Here is a 22,825-nt window from a genome sequence, read left to right as displayed (position 1 = left end):
AAATAAAGAGCAAAACACTAAAGTATGGGGAAAAAAGGTTTTCTGCCTAGTATATATTTTCTGCTATTTTTTCCAATGTTTTGACTGGAAATGTGAAATAAATGAAGGGAAATAAATAGGAAATAAAAGAAGGTGGTCTCTGACTTTTGCACAGTATTGTAGGTCACGGGGGATGATAAGACCCCACCACCACTATGTGAACCATGTTTGCCCTAATGTGACTTAGAGCTGATGTTTTCAGGGCTGTGTGGACACAAATCTGGTCTATTCAAATCTGACCTGAGCCACTTTCATACATTGTGCTAGATTGGATATGTATCCGATTCATTGCCATGTGACCTTAAGGTGACCCTCAGACCGGAATTCTTGTGTTTTTTTTCCCACTGCCAAGTGCCGTCACTCAGTGTTACTCTGGCAGCAGCGCCAAACAGCAGTTAAAGCCTGTAAATGGTGGAAAAGCAGCTCATCTCACTTTTTCCACCTTCGTCTGGCTCTAATAATGAAGTGCCGATCAGAGTTAATTATCTTCTCAGCGAAGCTCGTTTTGACCGTTAGTTTGTGATTTGAGTCACTTACCTAAACAAGTGTGACCCATCGTGTCAGAGAAATCAGATTTGAGCAACAAGGCTTGTAATGTGAATGTAGCCTTTGTGTGGTAGCTGTTAGTGTCTTTCTCCTAAAAGAAATGGGTGCTGGACTCCTTATAACACCACCATCTTGTGTTTTCTGTCCCATAGCCAGTCAGCCAGAGAGACTAAGGCTGCTTCGCACATCCTGCAGACCGTCTGGAGCTACAAGGAGCTGCGGAACACCTTGACCAAGGATGGCTGGAGCAAAACCCATTTTCAGGTGGGGTACAGATTCAGATGGAGTTGAGACAGAGAACAGAGCAAATTGTGCCTCTTTCCGTCTCCTGCATCTTTCATCTGCTAGCTTACTTACAAGATCTGACCCTCATCAACTTCCCTGCCCACTGAAAAGTGCCCTGTGTGTCTCTAAGAGCTTCATCAAGGGCTCTTGAGAGCTTTTAGTGGGTTTGGGTCCTGCGCTAATGGGACAATCCTCTTAAAGTTCCAAGCATGTTCTGCTGAAAGTATGAAGCATCTTCTAAGTTTTCTATAGAGTTATCCCTTGGTTCTTCTATAGATGGGTGACCTGTACCATCCTTTGGAGTCACTTTGATCCAGAGCCACTTTCTGAGTTTTATATATCTTTGAAAGTCTTTCAGCCGACTGCAAAAACAGCTCATTTATACTTCACTGTTTTTGTGATGTCACAAAACCCAATGCACTTACATATAACCAACTACTCAGCCTACAGCAGTTTAAACCCAGTTTAAAATTTATGCCTAGAGGTCTTGATATAACAGCCATTCTGCCTCAACTGCATTCTAAATAAGGCACAATACAGGACAGTCAGTCAGAACAGAGGTCATCTGCATACATAAGAAATAAGGACCCATATCATGGAAGACCAAATTTTCCCCATTTTTCATCAAAGTTTGGTGTAGCATGTAAACATTGTTCAGTTTCAAAAGTAACGTTCACTCTCCAGTCCATAGTCCAAATATGGAAAACAAGCCAAAAAAGCAAAAAGAACCAGTGTGTGAATTTACTGTTTTTGTGATTGGTGGTTGGTTAGTGTAGTGGGTAACACCTTTGCCTTCTACACTGTAGACTGGGGTTCAATCCCCCACCAGGGCAAGCACCCTACACTATACCAATAAGAGTCCTTGGGCAAGACTCCTAACACCACCTTGGCCTACCTGTGTAAAATTATCAAATTGTAAGTCGCTCTGGATAAGAGCGTCAGCCAAATGCCGTAACTGTAAATGTGATGTCACAAAAACCAGTGTATATGCATATTTTCACCTGTTTAGCACAGAGCAGTTTAGCCTATTCACACTCATAACTCCTTTTATAACAGCTGTTTCAGCATGGACTGCTTTCCTAATTATACTGAATAAAGGCAGCCAATCAGAACAGAGCTCATTTATATAAATCAGCCTTGATGACCCATATCATGGAAAACCAAAGGTCAGTGATATTTTATGTAAAATATTCAAAACATAATGTCCTCAACCCACACAGCCCATATATGGAAAGTAAGCTGTAATACAGCCCATTTTGAATTTGTGATGTCACAAAAAACTGTGTATTTGCAAATATCCAGCAGTTTAGCCCATCCAACTCACACTGAAGTTATGAGTAGTGTTTTAACCTGGGCTGCTTTCGGGATGAGGTAGAATATGTGCAACCAATTAGTATGAGGTCATTTTCATGCATCAGTCTTAAAGGCACAGTAACAAAAACAGCCTGTTTTTCTTTCTAAGAGATATAGAGAAAAATGGACACATTAAAACTGAATCGTGACTGTTTTTGATATATAAACCTACACAAATGGACTGTTTAATTTTGGGATAAGGGAGAAAGAGAGACTGAGAAACATTGACTTAATGTTCACTCGATTCTGAGAGAAAACAAACTACTAAACATTTTATTCTGAGTTTTCAGAGCAAAATGTGTATTGCTTGAATTTCACACTGATATTGACACAGCATGAAAGCCGAGACTTTATTTGATCAGAAACCAGTAAAACCCCAAAACAGCCTAAAACAGAGTTGTCCTAAGACAACAACTCTGTTTATTTGAAGCCATTGTTGCTGATATCTGATATCTTTCTAGAAAGATATATCAAGCGCATTGCTAAAGCTGTGTGCATCCCTAACTGGTACAGAGGTGCACATTTCCTCTAGCTAACCAAGATCTAAATGCCCTGGAAGGGGGAGAATGAGTTACATGGCAGGAATACTGTTTTATCAGCGTCTCACTGCTATTCTGCTAAATTTCTGCATTCTTCTCCCGTAGCCCACAGCCAGCAGTGCTCCCAAAGGCTCTAAGAGCGGCAAGCCAGGCTACGATGACATCACTCTGCCTCTAATGGAGAAGAACCAAGGTTAGTACAAGAAACTCAAGTGGACACACCTGCAACCTTAGGACGCAGGAGTCTTAGTGGTCACCAATGGTCCTACCACTTGCACGCTCAACTTGACTCATGCAAAAGAGAACACAAAAACTGGAAGATGGCAAATGCTAAGAACAATCTATACATATGAGAGTGAATACTTTATCTGTGTTAGAAGCAGTAACTATATGACCAGAAGTGTGTGGAATCCATATGTACTTGTTAAACACCTCATTCTAAAAGCATGGACCTTAATTTGAAGCTGGTCCCACTTCACCACTATAATAGATTCCACTCTTCTGAGAAGGCTTTCCACTAGGTTTTTGAACATTGCTGCAGGGAATCACTTCCATTCAGACACAAGAGCATTTGTGAGGTTAGGTACTGATGTTGGACAAGAAGGCCTGGCTCAAAATCGACATTCCAGTTCATCCCAAAGGTTCTGGATGTGGCTGGAGTCAGCCAAGGGCTTTCATACCAAGCTTGCCATTTGTGTACACAGCTCATCTGAGCACAGGGTGCATTCATGCTGGAACAGGAAAGGACCTTCCACAATCTGTTACCTCAAAGTCTGCATTTTCTTGGATGCCATTGTATTCTGTAGCATCAAGATTTCCCTACACTGAAACCAGGCTGAGCCCAAACCCTGAAAAAAGGCTCAAGACCATTATTCCACCTTCACCAAACTTTATAGTTGGCACTCTGCATTCAGTCAGGTAGTGTTCTCCTGTCATCCTCCAAGCCTAGATTTGTCTGTCAGGCTGCCACGTAGTGAAGCATGAATTATCACTCCAGAGAACATTTCCACTCCTCCAAGATCTAGTGGCAGTGTGCTTTACAACACTCCAGCTGACACTTGGCATTGCACATAGTGGCCATAGGCTTGTGTGTGGCTGCTCAACCAAGGAAACCCATTCAATGAGCCTCCTCTTGAGCAGTTCTGTTGATGTTCCTTTGCTACTGAGCTAATGTTTCTCCTAGACAATTATACTTCATGATAACACTTACAGTTGGCAGGGGTAGCTCTAGCGGGGCAGACATTTGACAACCTGCCATGGTGAAAACGAGGCATCCTATAATGTCCGTGTCATGTTGAAGGTCACTAAGCCTTTAGGATGACCAATTCTACTTCCTAAGGAGACTGCATGACTGTATGCTTGATTTTATTGGCTGAAACACCCAAAAGTACTAATTAGGAGTGTCCACATACTTTCAGCCATGTATTGTAGGTGACATTAGCACAAAAACAAACCATTGAATGACTAACAAGTCTACCATTAGGCAATGTTAATGTTAGTTCAAACTAATCTTAGCAGACTCAGACAGGGGCAACAACAGCCATGTGTTGTTGGACATCTTAGCTTTGTTGTTCATGACCATAATAAACATGAGTGCACGATCAGTCTACGCTCACATGCCATCTTCTGGATGAGCTGTGGAGCTGCATTCCCATCTCATCAATCACAGTCAGCCAGGGGTTTTAATGTTATAATTTTCAATACGAAGGACTAGTATAAGGCTGCATGTAGGTGGGCGTCATCCCAGGAATCCCTCACTACATGTATTGCTAAAGTAAGTGATTGTACATCCACTTGAGCTCCAAGCATCTCATTAAGAGAGGAGCCTTCAACACGACAGCATTTCCTTTTTTTAATTCAGTTTTCCATTATTGCTATCTCACTATACCGAGCCGATTCCAAAGGCATACGTATGGTGCACATAGCTGCCATTCCCACTTCATCCTCAGCTTACCTCAGTATGGAAGATGTGTGCCTTCTCTAAATTCTGGACCTGTCTTTTGTGAAAACCAGCACCGCTTTAAAGCTGGCCATGTGGTAAAGAGATGAAAGAAACAGCCTTTGAATGCTTTGCAGGCGACAGAGGCTGTGGCAGTGGTGCTATGATACCTATGGACGAGCTGGGTCCAGGTAAGAGAGAGTTTGCATGCCGTTCAAAGCCCATCAGTAGTTTTTTTGTGGAAATGCAGTCTTAAACCTTCTAACATCTGTAAAGTTTTTTCTTTTCTTGGAATGGGAATGACTGTAAGGTAAATTTTGCCTTAAAGGCAACCCCCTTTTATTTCACTAATCAAATGAAAATGATTTTTCTAACACGATGCTTGCAGTCATGAGTTTGGTTCTAATGCTGTCTGTGAAGTTCCTCTTTTAACATGGTGTTTGTGACCAGCTCTGGGAATCTGTCCATTTCCTTAGATCACTATCTACCCTCTCTCTGTCCAGTGAGCTCGTAGAAAATTGTTGTTCTTTGTTCCTCAGCCTCATTGTGGTCCCTAGAGGCTCTGAGCAAAAAGCCCCTTTCTCTCAACGCAGTCAGTGCTACAGGACTGTGTTGAGAGGAATCTCAAGTGATGCAAGTGAGGGCCATGTTTAAAAGCATCAGTACGCAACACTGGCCACTTTACTAGAAACTAGCACCTTGCAGTTTCACTCACTGGCCATTTTATTAGAAACACCACCTTATACGTTCATTGACTGTCAACTTCATTAAAAATACCTACCTTGTATGTCCACTCACTGCCCACTTTATTACAAACACTTACCTTATGCGTCCAATCACTGGCCACTTTATTAGAAACACCCACCTTGTATGTCCACTCACTGCCCACTTTATTACAAACACTTACCTTATGCGTCCAATCACTGGCCACTTTATTTGAAACCTCTGCTTTATGTTTACTCACTGCCCACTTTATTAGAAACACCCACCTTGTATGTCCACTCACTACCCACTTTATTAGAAACACCTATGTATTATTTCCACTAGATGGCCACTTTATTAGAAAAATCGACCATGTATATCCACTCAGTGGCCAATTTATTTGAAACCTGTACCTTGTGTGTTCATTCACTGGCCACTTTATAAACTCCACCTACCTTGTGCTTCTACTCACTGGACACTTTATTGGAAACACCCACCTTGTACTCGTCATTTTTAGCACAGCAAAGACCCTTGAGTGGTTCTGTGGTCAGAAACTGAACATTGATGAAAGGCTAGCTCTTATTGGCTAATTGTGCATCAACATATGAGCTACACCCTCTTATTGTACACCAGCAAAGTGGAGCTACAAGTTTGTGGTTTCTATTAAAGTGGCAGGTAATCTTGGTATGTTGCGAGAAGCAGAAAGCCTCGGTAGTAAATTCAGGTGTATATGCTATAGTGGCAGTAGCAGCTGCATTAGCATTAGCGACAGTGGTGCAGTAGTAGAAACTTCAGCTAAATCAGTTCCCGGCGGGCACATGCAGATGAGGAGTGCACTCATCAGCCGCCTCACGCTACCCTTCCATCATGCTGCCTCACATTCCACGATGCTTTGGGGCTCTGGGCAAGCCTGACTGACAGTAATTGGACAGTGTGTGGGCTGGGGGGAGTGAGCGGTGGGTGAGGGAGAGAAATTTAGATGGTAGCAAGAAGTAGAGGCAAAGAGATCAGGACATGATTTGAAGGAGGGAGGTAATGAAATGTTCTGCCTCAACACATCAACACATACAAGATATATCACAATATATGTCTTGCATGTGTGTCACAACTCTTTAGAAGATCAGCAGCGCTTTATACAACTCACAACTAAAGTAGTCTGTATTCTTCCTCTGTTACAGACGGCTATTCCACTATTGACCAAAGGGACAAAGACTGCAAATACAAAACCAGCGATGGCTCATCAGACCTGATGGAGCGGGAACCACTGAAGGTGAGAGTTGAGAACACTTAAACGGCACATCATTGACACAGTTTTGCTTTTAACCTAATTATAGTTGTGAGACTGAAGTTGGTGTTAGTTAGCAGTGTGCAGTCTGCAGTAACATAAGCCTTGATTACTTAGCTATTAGCTTCATAGCTCCACTGTGAAACTAAAGAAGCAAACTGTAAATGTTTATGCTGCGTTTACATCAGGGGTTTCAAACTCAAATCAAGTGGCGCCCGGTTTCCCATAACTTGAATCTTAACTATACAAATACATTCTTTTAAATCATAGTCAATGTTGATTAGCAATTCTTCTGTTATCTCAAACCACTGCTTACCACAATCTGTTACTGTAATAATAGGAATAATTATTGTTGTTACTATTACTAATGTCGTTATTAGTAGTAGAATCAATACCGCGCATTTAACCTTATTCCCCAGGGTATACTTTGGTCCATCTGAATTTTTGTGACCAAATTGTAAAGCAAAGTCAGTAACTGAATGAAATAAAGGTCCATGTTTATTTTATTTATTTATATATTTATTTTAAAAGGTCCCCTAAAATCAGCAAAACAAGTTTTATGATCACACATATTGCTGTATCCTCACAGTTTACTGCTGAAAGCCAGAAATCTTCGACGCTCTGCGTTATTTTATAAAAATCATTTTTACAGAGCCGATCACTGAATAGATGCCATCTGTTTATAGTTTAACCCAGATTTGTGAAAAAAACTATGTAAAAAAAATGTAAAAAAACTTGAGAATTCAGCTTCTTTTATTATAAGGGTTTAAAATGACATGACCCGTCTATTTGACTGGAAACAAGCCTCATACGACACCCACCTTCTGAATGTAGCTTATGGAATATGAAAGTTATGAAGAATCTGACGAAGTGCGTTTTGGAACCACTAGGTTAAAATATTTTGGTGCCCAATGAAATCAAGTAAACTTACTTTTACAGTAGAATTATATGGGACTCTTATCAGAGTCAGAATCACTATTTCGCAAAAGGAACTCGTTTTGAGTGCACACATGTATGACATACTAAACAGACCAGACAAGCAAAAAGATTGCTAACAAGCGTTTAGCTAAGGCCAAATTAAAACTGTTGTGCTGGCATTATAGTTTCTGCTGAAGGTGAGTGAAGTTAATGCTAGTAAAAGTGGTTAAATCTGTGTTCTCAATGGGTTTAATAATTCCGTTCCAATTCTGACACCACTGTACCATTGTGTCGTGAATGAATCCACAAAGGTAATTATAACTAGATATCAGTCTAAATTAGAATAATAGCCAAGTTAGTTATTGCTAAATTACAACCATACTGGCTTAGTGTGCAGTGTTCCTGTTCTTGTCAGACTTTTCCTTTGAGTGGTCACTCTTGTGTGCTGCATTTTATTTTTGCTTTTAACATTAAGTTTATTTTATAGAACTTATGTTCTGTGCGTAAAGTAAATCTACCGGTCAATTTCAGCTGTAGGAGAAAAATATTATATTACATATTTTAAGTATGTGACGAGCTGTATTGTGTTTCATTGGCTGGTACTTTGAGGCCACTTGTTTACATGTTGACATGAAAAACACTGTTATGGGCTTCAAAATGTGCTGGCCACTGGTGTTGGTCACTGTTTTCACCCAAAAGGGCTAACGTGTCTCAATACATAAAATATTGTATTTTTGTCAAAATTTGGAATTTGTTGTACATAACTGGCTAAAAGTGTTTAGCTTCTGTATTACCAGAAAAATTTAAATGAATAAAAGTTGAGCACTGGCCGTGGCATTTTCTGTCCTTGTGTCATCGAAAGATATGGAACACCTGGTTTCCAGTCATTCGTCTATCATCAGAATGTAAACGCAGCATAAGACTGTACAGCATGGTGATGATAATCAGTGCTCATACATCTCTTTTTCCAGAGCAGGATGGCAACAATGCTGGGTAACTCTTGTGCAACATATGGTCTTCTGATGATGTTTGTGGTTATGACATGAGCTCTACACCCTTCATAGTGCACAATGTTTTAATTAGGGAGTCGTATAGGGTGCAAGACTCTCTGAAGTAGGGCTGGGCTATATGAGCAAAATATGCTATATATATCTTATTTACTCTTATCCAGGTAATGTTATTACAGTTTGTTCATGTTACTGCACTATTAGGAGTCAAGTCCACGAGCGTCTTGGGTCAGTTTCCAGGCATTAAGCTTGCTTCTGGACTGTTTTTTTTTTTTTTTTTTTCGTTTCAATAGATAATCCCCACTCAGAATGCTGTGTAGTCCAGGACTAGGCAGGTAGCAACCCTTATTGCTGTAGTTTGATGTGCTTGTCCAGGTTTGGAATTGAACCTCATTGCTCATTTAGGTAACAGACCTCATCACTGGGTCTGTTACCTAAAGCTGTATATAATGGCTCTTGCTACCAATAACTGTCCTTCTGGTTTGTGTTGGGTTACTAGTGAATGGCCAGACTTCTCTCTCCTAGTTTACTAAATATTGAGGAATTAGAAATAAATGTTTGCTGCTAACACCAGATTTAGGGACAGGTTTTATTCCATACCAATGTTGTGATATCTGTCATGGTTGTTAGCAGTGATGACCGATATCATAATGTTTGATCTTGTCACAGCTTATTTTTGCTAACTGTACTCTATTTAGCTGTTATGACATCAAATAGTATGGCATCTGTCTTGACAATTATGGGTAATGGTAACATGACACTTCATGACACCTCATGACAGTATATAACATGTTTATGTCAATTTATATGTAGCAAGGTTCAAGCACAGTGTTACCCAGGGTTCTTCAGCAGCCCATGTCTGTGAAGTCCGTTCTCTCACCTAAGGCGCTCTAATTTACAAGCTGCAGACCTGAAATGGCAGATAATTGAGCACAAATGCAGTGATTTTGAAGTCATTAATATGGAGATTTTAAAAACCGCTGCAGACCTCAACTGTCCAGCCTGCTCCCATGCATGCAAATATCTCAGGCTGGGGAAGTGATGGCCCTCCGCTTGACCTCGTACAGAACATCCTTCTGGGGACTGGATCAAAGCTCCCAATCAAAATAAGTTACAGCAGACCACATAACGTTTGCATGCTAGAGACAGCATGCGTGGGCCCTAAACTGGGTGGTGGAGGGCATCGATTCGCAAGAGTGTGAGCCTCTTTAGGGGTCAGTTAAGTGGGCCTCAGTCATTCAGTGCCGTCTGGTTGATGGGATTGATTAGCCACCACAGTCAAGCTGCTCGATAGACACTGAGCATAAAGCACTGAGTTTTATTAAAGCTGTATGAATGGACAACATCAGACTTCAGTACTTTATTTTCAGGGTTTATATGAACCTGAAGAAAAATCATTTGAACACAGTTTCCAATTGGGCCTTTGGACTAAAATCCATTTGCTCTGCTTTAATCAAATGTATTTTATTAGAAAAACTGATTCAACATTCCATTTTGTCACTACCAAAACAACAATAATACTACCAAATCTGTACCAAATGTTCCAGTAGTGACAATTTAAGGTCATTTTGAGCAGAACTCAAAAGGGCTAGGTAGTACATGACTAGCAAACACAGCTTTGAAGAATTGTACACACAAAGTCAATTTTTTTTTTACTGAAACAAAAAAGTTCATCACTTAAAAACTGACAGTTCTTAACATTTCACACAGATTTTCAGAGTTTGTGACACATTCGCTTCAAAACAATTGGATCTAACTGCTACAAGGAGGCAGTCTCACTTCCTGCTATAAATGCAGGGGTGTGGCTAAAATAAGGCTTCTCCGATGAACTAAAATTCTTTGTGTTTTGGTAGTTACATGAGAACAAGTTTGTTTTTTTAAGTTAAAAGTTAAACTCATGATAAATCTAAATCTTTCACCTAATAAAAAGTACAGTATAAATGATGTTATATACTGCTATCACAATTAATGGCTTTGGTTTAAATAAGTCATCATTTTTGCAAATAGCTAAGGTCTGAAGACTTAATTGTTTTTTAAATTGTTTTTTACTGGGGGACCACACTTTGAACTAGTTTGGTAGAATAGTCCATATACAGTCAATGGTTCAACAGCTTTTGTTGGTTTGCTGCTCATTGATTTGTTCATAGTCCTCGTGCCAGCACTGTCCAGTGTAGTCTGCTGAAGGTACTGAAGTAATCGCTTTAAAACCATTTAAAGGCTGTATATGAATTAGGGGGCTACAGTCACCAATTCTGTCAGAGCAAAATTTTACTAAATGTTTGCATTTACAGTCTTTGTTTTGATCAAAAAAGGAAAAAAACATGGCAATTTTCTTTCCTGCAAGACAAAACTGAACACCTCAACTGAGTAACTTCATCAGATTCAAAGCATAATGGAAATCTTCTATTTACAAGCACAAATGTGGCATCACTAAAAGTTTAGAATCTGCGCTTTTAACATTATTTCTCCACTACAATGAACAGTGAGAACTAATATCAAATTACACCACATAATAACTGTGACATCTATGGATTAAGCTGAATGTTCTTTATATTCATCCCAGTAGATGTTTAGACATGCAATCCAGTAAAGTTCATGAAACCTTTTTATGGAGTCATTTAAAGACTGCAAAGGTGATGATTTCGTACCATGTGGCCTCACAGCTGCTCCCCCTTGTGTTCATTTGAAGCACTGCGACCACCACGCCAACCCCGCTTTCACACCTCCAGTATCACTTAAGCTACAGTGTTGTTGTTTTTCAAATTAAATTCAGAAAGTTTTCTCCCTGTTTGCCTGTTGTGATTTGCATGGAATTGGTTATTTGTTTTTTTTCCCTTTTATCTCTTACTTTTGTCTCATTTTCCTTGATGCTTCCTCACCAGGAGGACTAACTCTTTGCTGCTTTGACCCCTCTTCTGACTCTGTCCTTTTCTGTTTGTTAAAACTGTCTTTTTTTTGTTTGTTTGTTTACGCTGACCTTTAACCCTCCTGTTTGCTGCAGAATGACACGAATAGGAAGCACTACATTCGGAGCAACAGGCCAGCGATCAGTCTTGTGGACGCTTGCGATGTCAAGCCTCAGCCTGTTGACTCCTGGGTGTAAATGCATGCATGGTAGGTTTTGCTGGGTTCGGTTCCGTTTCCGTTGTTTGGGACTGTGATTTTGTAACCCTCATGCACACCTGCACGCTGCTTTTCCTTTGATTTGCGATGTTTCTTGGCCTTGCCTGACCGAGAGAACAATCCTTTCAAAGCTTGTGCCTGTCTGTCTGTTTAAAGTCGTATATTTTTCATGAAAGATAGAATTTCCTAGGTGTTGGGACAAACAGTGGTACATCACAAATACGGGCAACAAGACACAACTGCCTATGTAGGCATCTCACGGTTAACGTCTCTGGGTTGAAAAGAAATTCTACTGAATTTCTAAATTTCTGCATGAAATGATGTAAACAAATGTCTAGAGAAACCCAGTCATATCTGTTTAGAGTGGTGATGATAGGTACCAGTTATCTGAAGAGTTTACTGCCTTTAAAAGCTCCCTCAAAGTAAGCTTTTCCATTAAATGGTTATAAATATCCTCCCTGATGCTTGAGACATTGTTTTACAAACGTTTTACAAAAAGCTTTTGGACAAACATTTTTTTAAATAAGGTGCAATGGTCCCCAAAGAAAATGGACTTTAAAATGCAAAGCACTTCATAGACCTGGCTTGTAACTCGCACATTCACTCACTCACTCATGTTTAGCAGACTGAAGGTTCTCCACAAGTGGGTACTCAAGCACAGCTTCTTAACAGAAAAGCTGTGCTTTGCATCAGTGCTACTCTGTTGTTTTTTTTTTTTTTTTTTTTTTCAGATTTACCACTACTTTACTACCATCAAAAATGCAGGTATAGTAGAATAGTAAATAAAATGGCTATATTTATATAGACATTGCGACACCTGGTTCCTATCACCACCACTGTAAAGAAATCAGAGTTGGTAAAATCCACAGTGAAGCATTTCACATCAAACCACTCTGAGTGACTGTTTACATCTCATCGATTATGCAGAAGTTCTGGAATCCTGGTATTCTCCATTACCAGCAGTCCTGGCTTTTGTTTTCTTGCTGGTTCGTCCTGCTTCAGCTTTGCAAACACGATCTCATCACCTTCCCCTCCATCTCATCCTGCTTCACTTCATTCAGGGTCAAATAGACCTTGGGTACGTTGCCTTTGGGATACATATTGGGTGATGGGACTCATGTAAAAGTTTTTCCTCACTAACTGGGGCTTAGAATAGGCTAATGATCCTCTATGTAGGAGTTTCTATCTAGGTTTAGACATAGTATGGTAAGTTTACCTGTACATTGTGCTTATTAACATGTTGTGTTCATATCATCTTCATGAAAGTCATCCCTCTCCCATCTTCATTCTTGTTACTGCACTTCAATTCATTCTAAATCCATCCATGTACTGCTGTAATGGTAGAACATGGTTAGTGATCTGTGTTGTGCTAGCTTTCCTTGATCCCATATGAAAATACTGTACTGCATATGGAAAATGCAGTGTTTGGGAGTATGCAGTTCGGGCATGTAAACATGTTATGTTTTCATATGGGATTCTAAGTACTCTGTAAATGTGATCATATATAGCCCATCTGTCAAAAGTTTGGATGCATGATTTTAATCATTTTTACCAAAAAAAGTATGTTTGGATAAATCAAAAAGGTGAAGTTGAAGCCTATTTTTACTGTGTAGATATTTTGAGTAACATAGTCAATTTAAACTACCCTGAAATACCCAGCATATACCAGCTATTAAGCTGATAAAGGACACGGTAAAATATCTCATGCATGGATAATTGTTTGGAGGACATCAGTTTCATTGTAGGAAGCTAAATTGGTAAAATGTCTTATTAGCAGGTAGTTATATTGGGTAAAAAGGCCATAGAAGTCTGTACCCTTGAGCTTTTTATAAAATGTATCTATTTATAATATTTATCTAGTTGAAATATTTGTGTATTTAGCCTCTTGACCTGACTTGTTACCTGGAAATCAAACTGAATCTGGGCTGTAAATAAAAGCAATAATTTGTACTGTGGTTTAACTGGATCCTTTAAGAGAGGTGAACTGGCAACTGGAAGGTCACAGGTTCAAATCCCAGGACTGACTGGGTGTGCCCAGTTGTGCCTTTGGTCAAGGCACTTAACCTCCCACTTCCCCAGGTGGCGCTGCTCTGCTGGCAATGCTGTGCTGCTCCCAATGTACATTATTATAGAACAGTATAGTACATTACAGAACATAACATATCATTTACTCGTGCCTTAATCAAGCTGGATTAGTTTTGTCTGGGCAGTTGCTGTAATGTGAGTGATTACTGACCAGTTCCATGATTTTAATCCAGTAGCCCATAAGTAATAAATCAATTCCAGAGATAATGACCTTCTGTAATTTGTGGAACCTCCTCGTTAATAATAGTCCTCTTCAAATGAAAACGACGGTAATTTAATAGCTAAACCTGTTAAAGGACAATGGCACTGAAAGATGATACCAACCACCAAAACTGAGGTCATTTATACTTAAATTCAAAACGGGACAACTGTAGCATTTACAGCATTTTGGTGTTGGCCTAAGTAAAAGAAGAAGTAATCTTCTTGATCAGCATTTGTTAAGTTGAATGAGCCCACTTTACTGGCCTAAATCTATTCTGTCCACAAAACCTCATATCTCCAAAATGTTCATTTTACTGAAGAAGGAAAAAACTTACTTCACTTCTAAAGTAAGTAAATGTAATCAGACTTATTTCCAAGTAATTTTGAGCCATTCATCATGAAATTTACACAAAATGTAAAGCTGTATGAATCAGCCACTTATTTCCAACTTATCTTCTCTCCACAATGTGTGACATTACAGCAAAATTTAATGTGAGTTGTTTTGTATTTATCGCCTTGTTACTCCAAGTAATTGACTAACTGTGAGATATTTTACAAAGTCATTTTTAAACCTTTAGCTTGATAACTAAATATGTATGTTGGGCCTTTCAGTGTAATTTAAACATTGGAAGAATTTAAAATTTTGAAAGGTATTAGTTCAAACTAGTTTAAAAATCCAATAAAACCTCAAGAGTAGGTGTGTCCAAACTTTTGATTGGTTTTCTGTGCACATAGATTAAGAATATATCATGTCTCTGATCTGATCTGTCTTTGCTGTCGTCCCCCTGCGGTCTTTTTTTCCCAGGCTTAGCCACAGAGACGCTGTGACATCTACACAAGGATCTCCCAAGTCACCACTGCCATTTTCTCCGCCATTCGCCACGCGATGTGGACTCATCAGCAGACTTTTACAAAAGAGAGAAGAAAAAAGCACCATGCAAACTTCATTCGGCAGCCAAACTTGTGAGCTGTTTTTTGCAAGATAAAGCAAAATGAAAGACTTGTAAACCACAACAACAACAGCAACAACTACGAGTGAACTACGTTTTCTCCAACATGTACATTCCCACTGGATGAAGAACCCTAACAGAGCTCAGGCTGAGTGCTAGCTAACCATTGTTTGCCATCACTGATGGATGGATGGATGGATGGTTGGATGGATGTGTATAGCAAGCAAAGAGAAGGTGATTTGGAGGACATGGATGTGTATTGGAACAAGTTGAAGAGGGGGGAAAAAGTGTTTTGTCTAAAATGTCAGATGTCAAAAAAGTGAAATTTGACTGTTTTTGTTTATATTTGTTTTTTGATTGGTTTCTGTTCTGTGCTTTCCCCTCTTTGGAGGTGCAGTGTATATTTTTCTTCTATTTTCTGTTGGTTTGTTCTATTTGAGTTTTTTTTTTTTTGGAACAGAAGGCATGTTGTGGTGGATTGAGGATTGTCTGTGTTTGTATTTAGAGGAAAAGGATTAGTTGTGGTTTACGTTTGAAGGGTCTGGGAGCACTTAGGCATCCGAGGGTGTTGGACCAGCATTCATCAGCATTTAGCATATTCACTACCTTGTGTTTGTGTCCTTTTTTAAGCATCTTCTACTATAAAGGAACAATTCAAAATGCGAATGATGCTAGTAGTCAAAGCTTATGAGGGAGGTTAGCATCTCATAATGCTGAAAGAGCTACGTTACTTGCCACTGATTATTAGCAACCTTAGCATTTTTGATCTTGCTTTCAGGCAAGATTGAATCTGACTGTTTCCATTACCATTTAAGAGTGTGGAAAGCTGCTGGGTTGGATCAAGACGGCTAATCCTGAATCCCACTTAATAAGCTGATCTGCGGAGAACTGCTGGGCTATACCGACTTATTTTTTTCCTGCAGATTGTGTTTGGTTTGCATCAAGAAATGAAATGAAAGAAAAAAAAGATTCACTTTGTTTATGTGGACGGCGTGAAGAGAAGGATATTTTCGGTGGCAGAATCACTCGCTTCTGCATCAAGCGGAGAAAACTTATAGCGTCTTATATTTTTGTTGGTTTTCTAAATGTATATTAGGATCATGAAATGGAAAAAAACAACAAAACCAATGTAAAATTCTCTGTCTTTATTCATTGATAGGTGTGTATCCATAAACAGTTTGGGATCGCATGAAATGGATAAAGCAATGCCTTGTTTAAAAAAGAAAAAAATAATAATTTAATGGTGTGTATCAAAGGCTGCAGAGCAACGTTCATCGTCTATTTATATTCTATGTTTTCAAAAAGGGTAAAAGAATTTTATCTTTCCACATTTCGTACACTCTCAGCCTGGTCGCTTACCTAATGGATTAATGGATTGGACAGTGCTGACTGGAGTGCACTAGGCATCAAGGTGGATAAAAGGGTGGACGCACACACCAATATAGAGATTCAGGGACAGAACAGTTTTCTTGTCCTAACAGCAAGTGTGTTCTCAAATGTACTCTTTATATGTCTTTAGGGGGTCTATACTGGAAACATCAAGTCAACACAAATACACTACTGAAATACTCAGCTGACCTTGTGTTCACAAGAGCAAGTGACAGAGCAACAGGTGTCTAGTCATATCATATGGATATAGACAACTTGATTTAGCAACAAGTGACAACTTTATGCAAATAAATAATGACTCAACTAATTCCACCAGTCACAGGACCCAGACAGGGTTGCCTAACATCCCCTTTTCTCTTTGTCCCTACTGTAATTTGCCATTCTTAATATTGGGTAAAAAAATGTGAGAAACAAACTTGTAAACTCATTTCTTATTTTGAACAAAACATTTTTGTTCTGCCCACATGCAACAAGAGTGACCTCAAATCCACAAGAGACAAAATTGAGGTGACTTGAGGTGACAGGTCACTTCAGATGTGTACATATGACCAGCACCAAAATTAAATGGGAGCATGCTGTCTTCAATAAAAATCCATATTAAGCCAATTTACCCTTGTTTTGATGAAAGACTGGCTTAACTGCCGTATTTTTGTTTGGGCAAACATAAGCGTTAAAAACAGAAAGGTCCAGGCTCCTGAGTGGGGCTGCTGTCAAAGTGTTGGCCTTATCATGGTGACAATTTGTGGCCAGGAGTTCAAGAGAGCACATTTGGCCTTGCTCCCTCTGGGTGGATAAGATGGGCCCCCCTTCTCCCCCCATCACTCAGCACAATGCTAGTCAGGCGTCTGTTTGCTGATGTAATATCTGGCAGTTGGCACTTTGCTCCGAGCTCACTCAGCTGTCCAATGACATTGCATTAGGGCCAGTTTTAAAAGATGGTGCTTCATAGGTCTCAGGAAGCTTGTGCCAGCCTTCGCCCTCTTAGCGCTGGTGGTATTGTGTAATTGGGGGAGTCCTAACTAGTGGGTGGAATTGAATATGAATAAATTGGGGAGAAAACAGCAAGGTCCATCAAATATGACACACTCTGAAGACCTTCGCACACCAAGCACAATTTATTTGGATGTCAACATTTTTTTGAAATGCAAATGCAGTTTTTCAGATGGTGAAAATGTATTTTGTTCATCTTCTGCTTGATTTTGACAGGCGGCATGAACTCACTTGACCACTCACTGTTGTCTTTGTCATTGGCGAGATGACCAATCATCTGTGTCCTAGCAAATAGAACTTTTTGACAACATTAGACAGATTAGTTTACACTCTGCTTTCACAGGTGCTGTAGGCATCTCCAAACAGCCACTCAAAAAGAACTTGATCTGGGTTGTGGACATCCGAGTGAAAGTTTCAGCTCCTGAATGAAGGGATGAAGCACCCTATGCTACTTTCATTTTTCCAAAATGAAATGTAGCCAACCCAGTGTTGATTCTAAATGAAGCGTTTGGGTTATATCATTCACTTGTGCTGCTTGCTGTTAGGACAAGTTGTCAGAACTCCTTTACATTTTGAAACGTGTGACGTCACCCACACTTTTTTTGGTCACATGCACAGCTGCATCTTTAATTATATCTGCAGCAAGCATGACGAAATGTAAAGATATTGATTGTATGTCTCTGTGATGTACATTGGCTTGTAAGTCTTATCCATTCTGTAAATGGAATGCAGAACGATACGTTGGAGGAGCGGCAGAAACACAGAAATGGGACACTTTCCCTTCTGTTTGATGAACTCTTCTGAAAGAGCTGGAAAACCTGCCACGAAATGAAGCTCAAGTCTGCACTTACGCTCAGTGGACGTCAGATGGACATTCTTGAAGGCACCATCGTTTCTATCCACTAAGTGAGCAGCATGTATCTTCTGAGTTGCGTTGTCACGTGACACTCTAAAGCTTGCAGTCTTTTTTTCCCCATCCTTTTTCTACATAGTGTTATAACAGAGATTTCTAACAAAAAAGTAACAGTAGCTTTGTGTATTAACTTTAATTTTGGAAGATGAAATATATTCTATATCCCCGTGTCAAGAGCGTCTTGTGCGTGTTCATGGATCATGTCGTGTCTGTCTGTTCCTGACTGCCTTTTTCGCAGTACACAACCAAAGGATTTTGGTATTGTACAGTAATATTGATGAGGTCGGATCCACGAGCGCGAATCAGTGTCAGATTGTATATTTATAGAAAATAAAAACAAGGTGAAAATGGGGGGGGGGGGGGGGGGGGGGTCGAGGGGAGGTGACATGGAATCAAGAGAGACCTACCTTTGTAGATATCACAAGTTCAAAGCGTCCGAAAAACTCAAAAAGTCAATGTACAACTTGGTAGCAAACGTGTTTGTAACTATCATATGTGCCTTAACCCTTCTCTGTGTTAGAAAAAGAATAACTGTGTTGTTTTATATTCAACTCTTTGTTGTTCTCCTCCGCCTCTACTGCTCCCTTAACCTTCCCTCCCTCCTCCTCCTCCCCCTCCCCACCCTTTTCCCTCACATACCCCTTCCCCCTTTACTCACTCCATGTCTTCAGTGTAGTCTTAGACTGGTGGTGGGTGTTGCCTTGTATTACATTGTATTATATACTTTAAAATAGACACATTCAAAGGGTTTGAGTACATAGATCGAGAAAGATGTTCATGCTTTGGTAGTGCTCAAGAATGACGCCACATTGATGGAATGTATTATGTTAATTTTACTAATACCCAGAGAGGAGGCCTGCACTTGTTAGAATCAAACAGAAAAATACAAATTTGTAGAGTATCACTTTGGTGTGTTTTCAATAAACCATGCCTGAAAAAACTGTGCTGAGTTTGTTGTTATTTTTTTTCTATGCTGAATTACTAAAGTGTAAAGGAGAACACACAAAGCATACTAGTAGCTATACACTATATGGACTAAGCTTGTATTGGGACACCTACACATTACACCTACAGGAGCTTTTATTCCATTCTAAATCCATAGGCATTAATATGGAGTTGGACCCTCTTTGCAGCTGTGACAGCTTCCACTCTTCTGGGAAGCTTTCTACAAGTTTTTTTAGTGTGTCTGTAGGAATTTCTGCCCATTTATCCACAGAGCATTTGTGAGGTCAAGATGGATGAGAGGGCCTGGCTCACAATCTCCGTTCTACTTCATCCCAAAGGCATTTCATGCGGTTGAGGTCAGGGCTCTGTGCAGGCCAGTCAAGATCTGCCACACCAAACTAACCCAGCCATGCCTTTATGGAACTACGTTATGTAGTGGCACTCAGTCATGCTGTAACAGGAAAGGTTCTTCCCCAAACTGTTCCTACAAATTTGAACGCTTGCAGTTGTCCAAAATGTCTTGGTCTGCTGAAGCATTACGGTTTCTTTCACTGCAACTAAGAGTTCTAGGCCAATCTCTGAAAACAAGCCCATATCATTATCCCTCCTCCACCAAACTTTACAGCTGGCACAATGCAGTCAGGCAGGTTATGTTCTCATGGCATTTGCCAAACCCAGAATCACCCATCAGACTGACGGATGGAGAAGCCTGATTTGTCACTTACAGAATAAATTTCCGCTGCTCCAGAGTCCAGTGGTGGCTGCTTTACACCGCTCCATCTGACACTTGGCACTGTGCTTGGTGATGTAAGGCTTGGCTGCAGCAGTGGAAACCCATGCCATGAAGCACCAGGTGCAGTTTTTGTGCTGATGTTGATGTCAGACGAGGTTTGGAACTCTGTAGTTATTGAGTCAGCAGGGTGATGGAGACTTTTATGCTTTATGCTCCTCAGCACTCAGCGACCAGCTCTGTGACTTTACGTAGTCTGACACTTTGACTACGTTTACACAGCAGGTAAAAGTGGCCCAAATCCAATGTTTTTCTAAATATGTGACACAGATGTGTGTCTGTGTTTGTATGAACAGCAATAACACATTGAATCTGACATTTTCAATTCCGATTTGAGACGCTTTCATATGTGGTACTGAAATCCAATCTGCATCCGACCAACGGCAATGTGACTCAGTCTGAACAGCCAGATCAGATTTTGTGCAAATTTTACATCAATCCAACTCAACATTCGCCATCATAAACATTTAGGCTGATGTTTCTGTACCAAATAAATAGAAGAAACTCATCGCAGTCACTCGGGGTTTGAAGAGGTTTCGAACAAAACAGCTAAGCGTGGCTGGAGGATCCCAAGGTCGCAGCGTCAGAGAACAGATTAAAGAATCTGAGGACACGAACCAAAGAAGTGACCAGATAACGTGCCCTTTCTACGGCAAACTCGAGCACGCTGTGGGAGATGAGCTCCGGGAGCGTCAGGCATTCACTGGCCATCATGACTGTTTACCTCCGGACGAGCCGCGTAGTGAAGTATTGTTCTTTTGCACATGCGGGTCGGTTTAGGAGCCGATCTGTTCAGATGTCGCGTTCAGATCACATTTAAAAGACAGTGTGAACAGCCAAACAAAACAATCAGATTTGGCGAGGAAATCAGATTCAGGCCACTTTTACCTGCTGTGTAAACGAAGCCTTTGTGGCTGAGTTGCTGTGGTTCCTAAATGCTTCCACTTTCCAGGAGTACCACTCACAGTTGATCAGAATATCTAGGAGGGAAGAAATTTCCAGATTTGTTGTAATGCTGTCATCCTATTACAGCACCATGCTCAAATTCATTGAGCTCTTTAGGACGACCCATTCTTTCACAAATATAAAGGCTGACTGCATGGCTAGGTGCTTGATTTCGTGCATCTGTGGCAAGGAGACTGAATTTAACATCTGAATTCAGTGATTACAAAATGTGTCCCAATCCTTTTGTCCATATACTGTATAAGAGACAGGATGACAAAGCTCAATTATTAAGCATCTGTTATTGCAACCAGAAAAGGTTTTGTTTTCTCCAGTTTCTGGTGATCAGAGAAAGGATAAAGGTAAAAAATCTTTATTTCCTACCTTGCAGAAACAGGGGGGGGGGGGGAGCCAAATCAGATGTGCCCACAATCCTGTGATACCAGTTGTTGGCTCACCACACCTACTACATTTGCATTTAAATTTCTAATTGATAACCAGACAAATTGGCTACACCCACCAGTACAAAGTATCCGGAAGCTGTTGGTAACTAGTCCCTATGTTGGAATGGGTGTCCAGCCTTATGTGTAAAGGGCTGATATGGCTGTGGGTTTTCGTTACAACAAAGGAGGAGTTCATCAATTGTTTGAAGAGACCAGCTGATTAAACAAGAATCAGCTGCGCTTCTGTTTGGAATGAAAAGCTGCAGCTACACAGGCCCTTTGAGGATATGATTGGATTTTTTTTTTTTTTTTGAAAATCTGGCCCTGTAAACTGTCTGAAGCTTTGAACCATCTAAAACAGTCACATTGAAACATTACACACTGGTGACATCTGCTGGTCAAGTCGTGTAAATGCATCATAAAAAAAGGGGGGGGGGGCAGATTTAGTGTGTTTTCAAATAATCATGCCTGGAGTGCTGTTGTTATTTTTATTATTTAAAGACTGGATTTCCTTTTTGTTTTAAAAACAGTGCAAGGGTGTTCTTGTTTCCAAATAAAACATACTTAATAGAAAAATAATGCTAGTATTTATACAAATGACAAGACCACATCGCCCAGTTATTTAGAATTTGAAACAGTGTCCCACACCTTTACAGGACATTGCATGATGTTTCCAAATGCACCTGGCCCAGAACTCAAGCTCAGTTCATCCCAACAGCCATCAGTGTTTATTATTATTACAATTCTAAAATAACATTTTAGACACTATTAGTCCATTTTTAGACCCATTGACAAGAATCAAAGATGTGGAGCCATGATGGCGATGTCCTGTATAAATAAAAATAATGGCTTAGTATGGTCAGTATGTAGGCATGATCACCTTCCCATGCCTCATTAAGTCATGGCCACGCATTGTTTTAATTTATATGGAATGCCACCCTCAGCGCTCTGTAAAAATATGTTACTGTTTCCATATAAAATATACATCACAGGAAAATTCTACAATGATTTGTGTAAGCGATGGGAATATTTAGCTGTTTCTCCAGTGTCCTTTATCGCTACGTTTTCCCTCCTCTCTAACGCAGCGAATTCATTTCACCAGCTAATAATGCAGATAGAGCTGGATTATCTATGATTGTGTGTTAGATCAGGGGAAAACAGCAGGGGGCCCTCAGTCCCTTGATTTAGACTCACTGTCCAATGTCCCAGTGTCCAATTGGCTATATGATGAAACTTTCACTCTTTTGGTAGCATGAGATCATTTCCCTGTACTTTGACAGCCATGTGAAGCAATTCAGGGACAAGGCCTATTTACATGCAACAGTCACATGGAACTTTCTTTCTTCCAGCAACTTCATCTACTGTAATTTTCAACCTTTGGCTCTCAGGACACTTGCCACTCTACGTAAACATAAAGGCCATTAGGAGAGGAGAAAATGGC

General features: G+C 40.1%; 1 protein-coding gene across 9 annotated transcripts in view; it reads left to right on the top strand.

Annotated features, from left to right (window-relative positions):
- The window catches only part of arvcfb (ARVCF delta catenin family member b), a 325,507-nt gene extending 309,400 nt beyond the window's left edge, over positions 1–16,107 (top strand). For 6 of the 9 annotated variants that reach the window (XM_017709694.2, XM_017709689.2, XM_017709687.2 and 3 more), the window contains 6 exons: positions 738–849; positions 2,868–2,955; positions 4,839–4,892; positions 6,582–6,673; positions 11,615–11,727; positions 14,828–16,107. In XM_017709694.2, coding sequence (XP_017565183.1) covers positions 738–849; positions 2,868–2,955; positions 4,839–4,892; positions 6,582–6,673; positions 11,615–11,716 — 448 coding nt within the window. In that variant the 3' untranslated portion in view covers positions 11,717–11,727; positions 14,828–16,107. The remainder of the gene's footprint in view (positions 1–737; positions 850–2,867; positions 2,956–4,838; positions 4,893–6,581; positions 6,674–11,614; positions 11,728–14,827) is intronic. The other 3 variants (XM_017709693.2, XM_017709695.2, XM_037531888.1) reach the window with 3 other exon arrangements.
- Positions 16,108–22,825: the final 6,718 nt, after the last annotated feature.

The sequence above is a fragment of the Pygocentrus nattereri genome, chromosome 20 (genome assembly GCF_015220715.1).
Source record: "Pygocentrus nattereri isolate fPygNat1 chromosome 20, fPygNat1.pri, whole genome shotgun sequence".
Lineage (NCBI taxonomy): Eukaryota > Metazoa > Chordata > Actinopteri > Characiformes > Serrasalmidae > Pygocentrus > Pygocentrus nattereri.
This window is presented reverse-complemented; position numbering and strand designations above follow the sequence as displayed.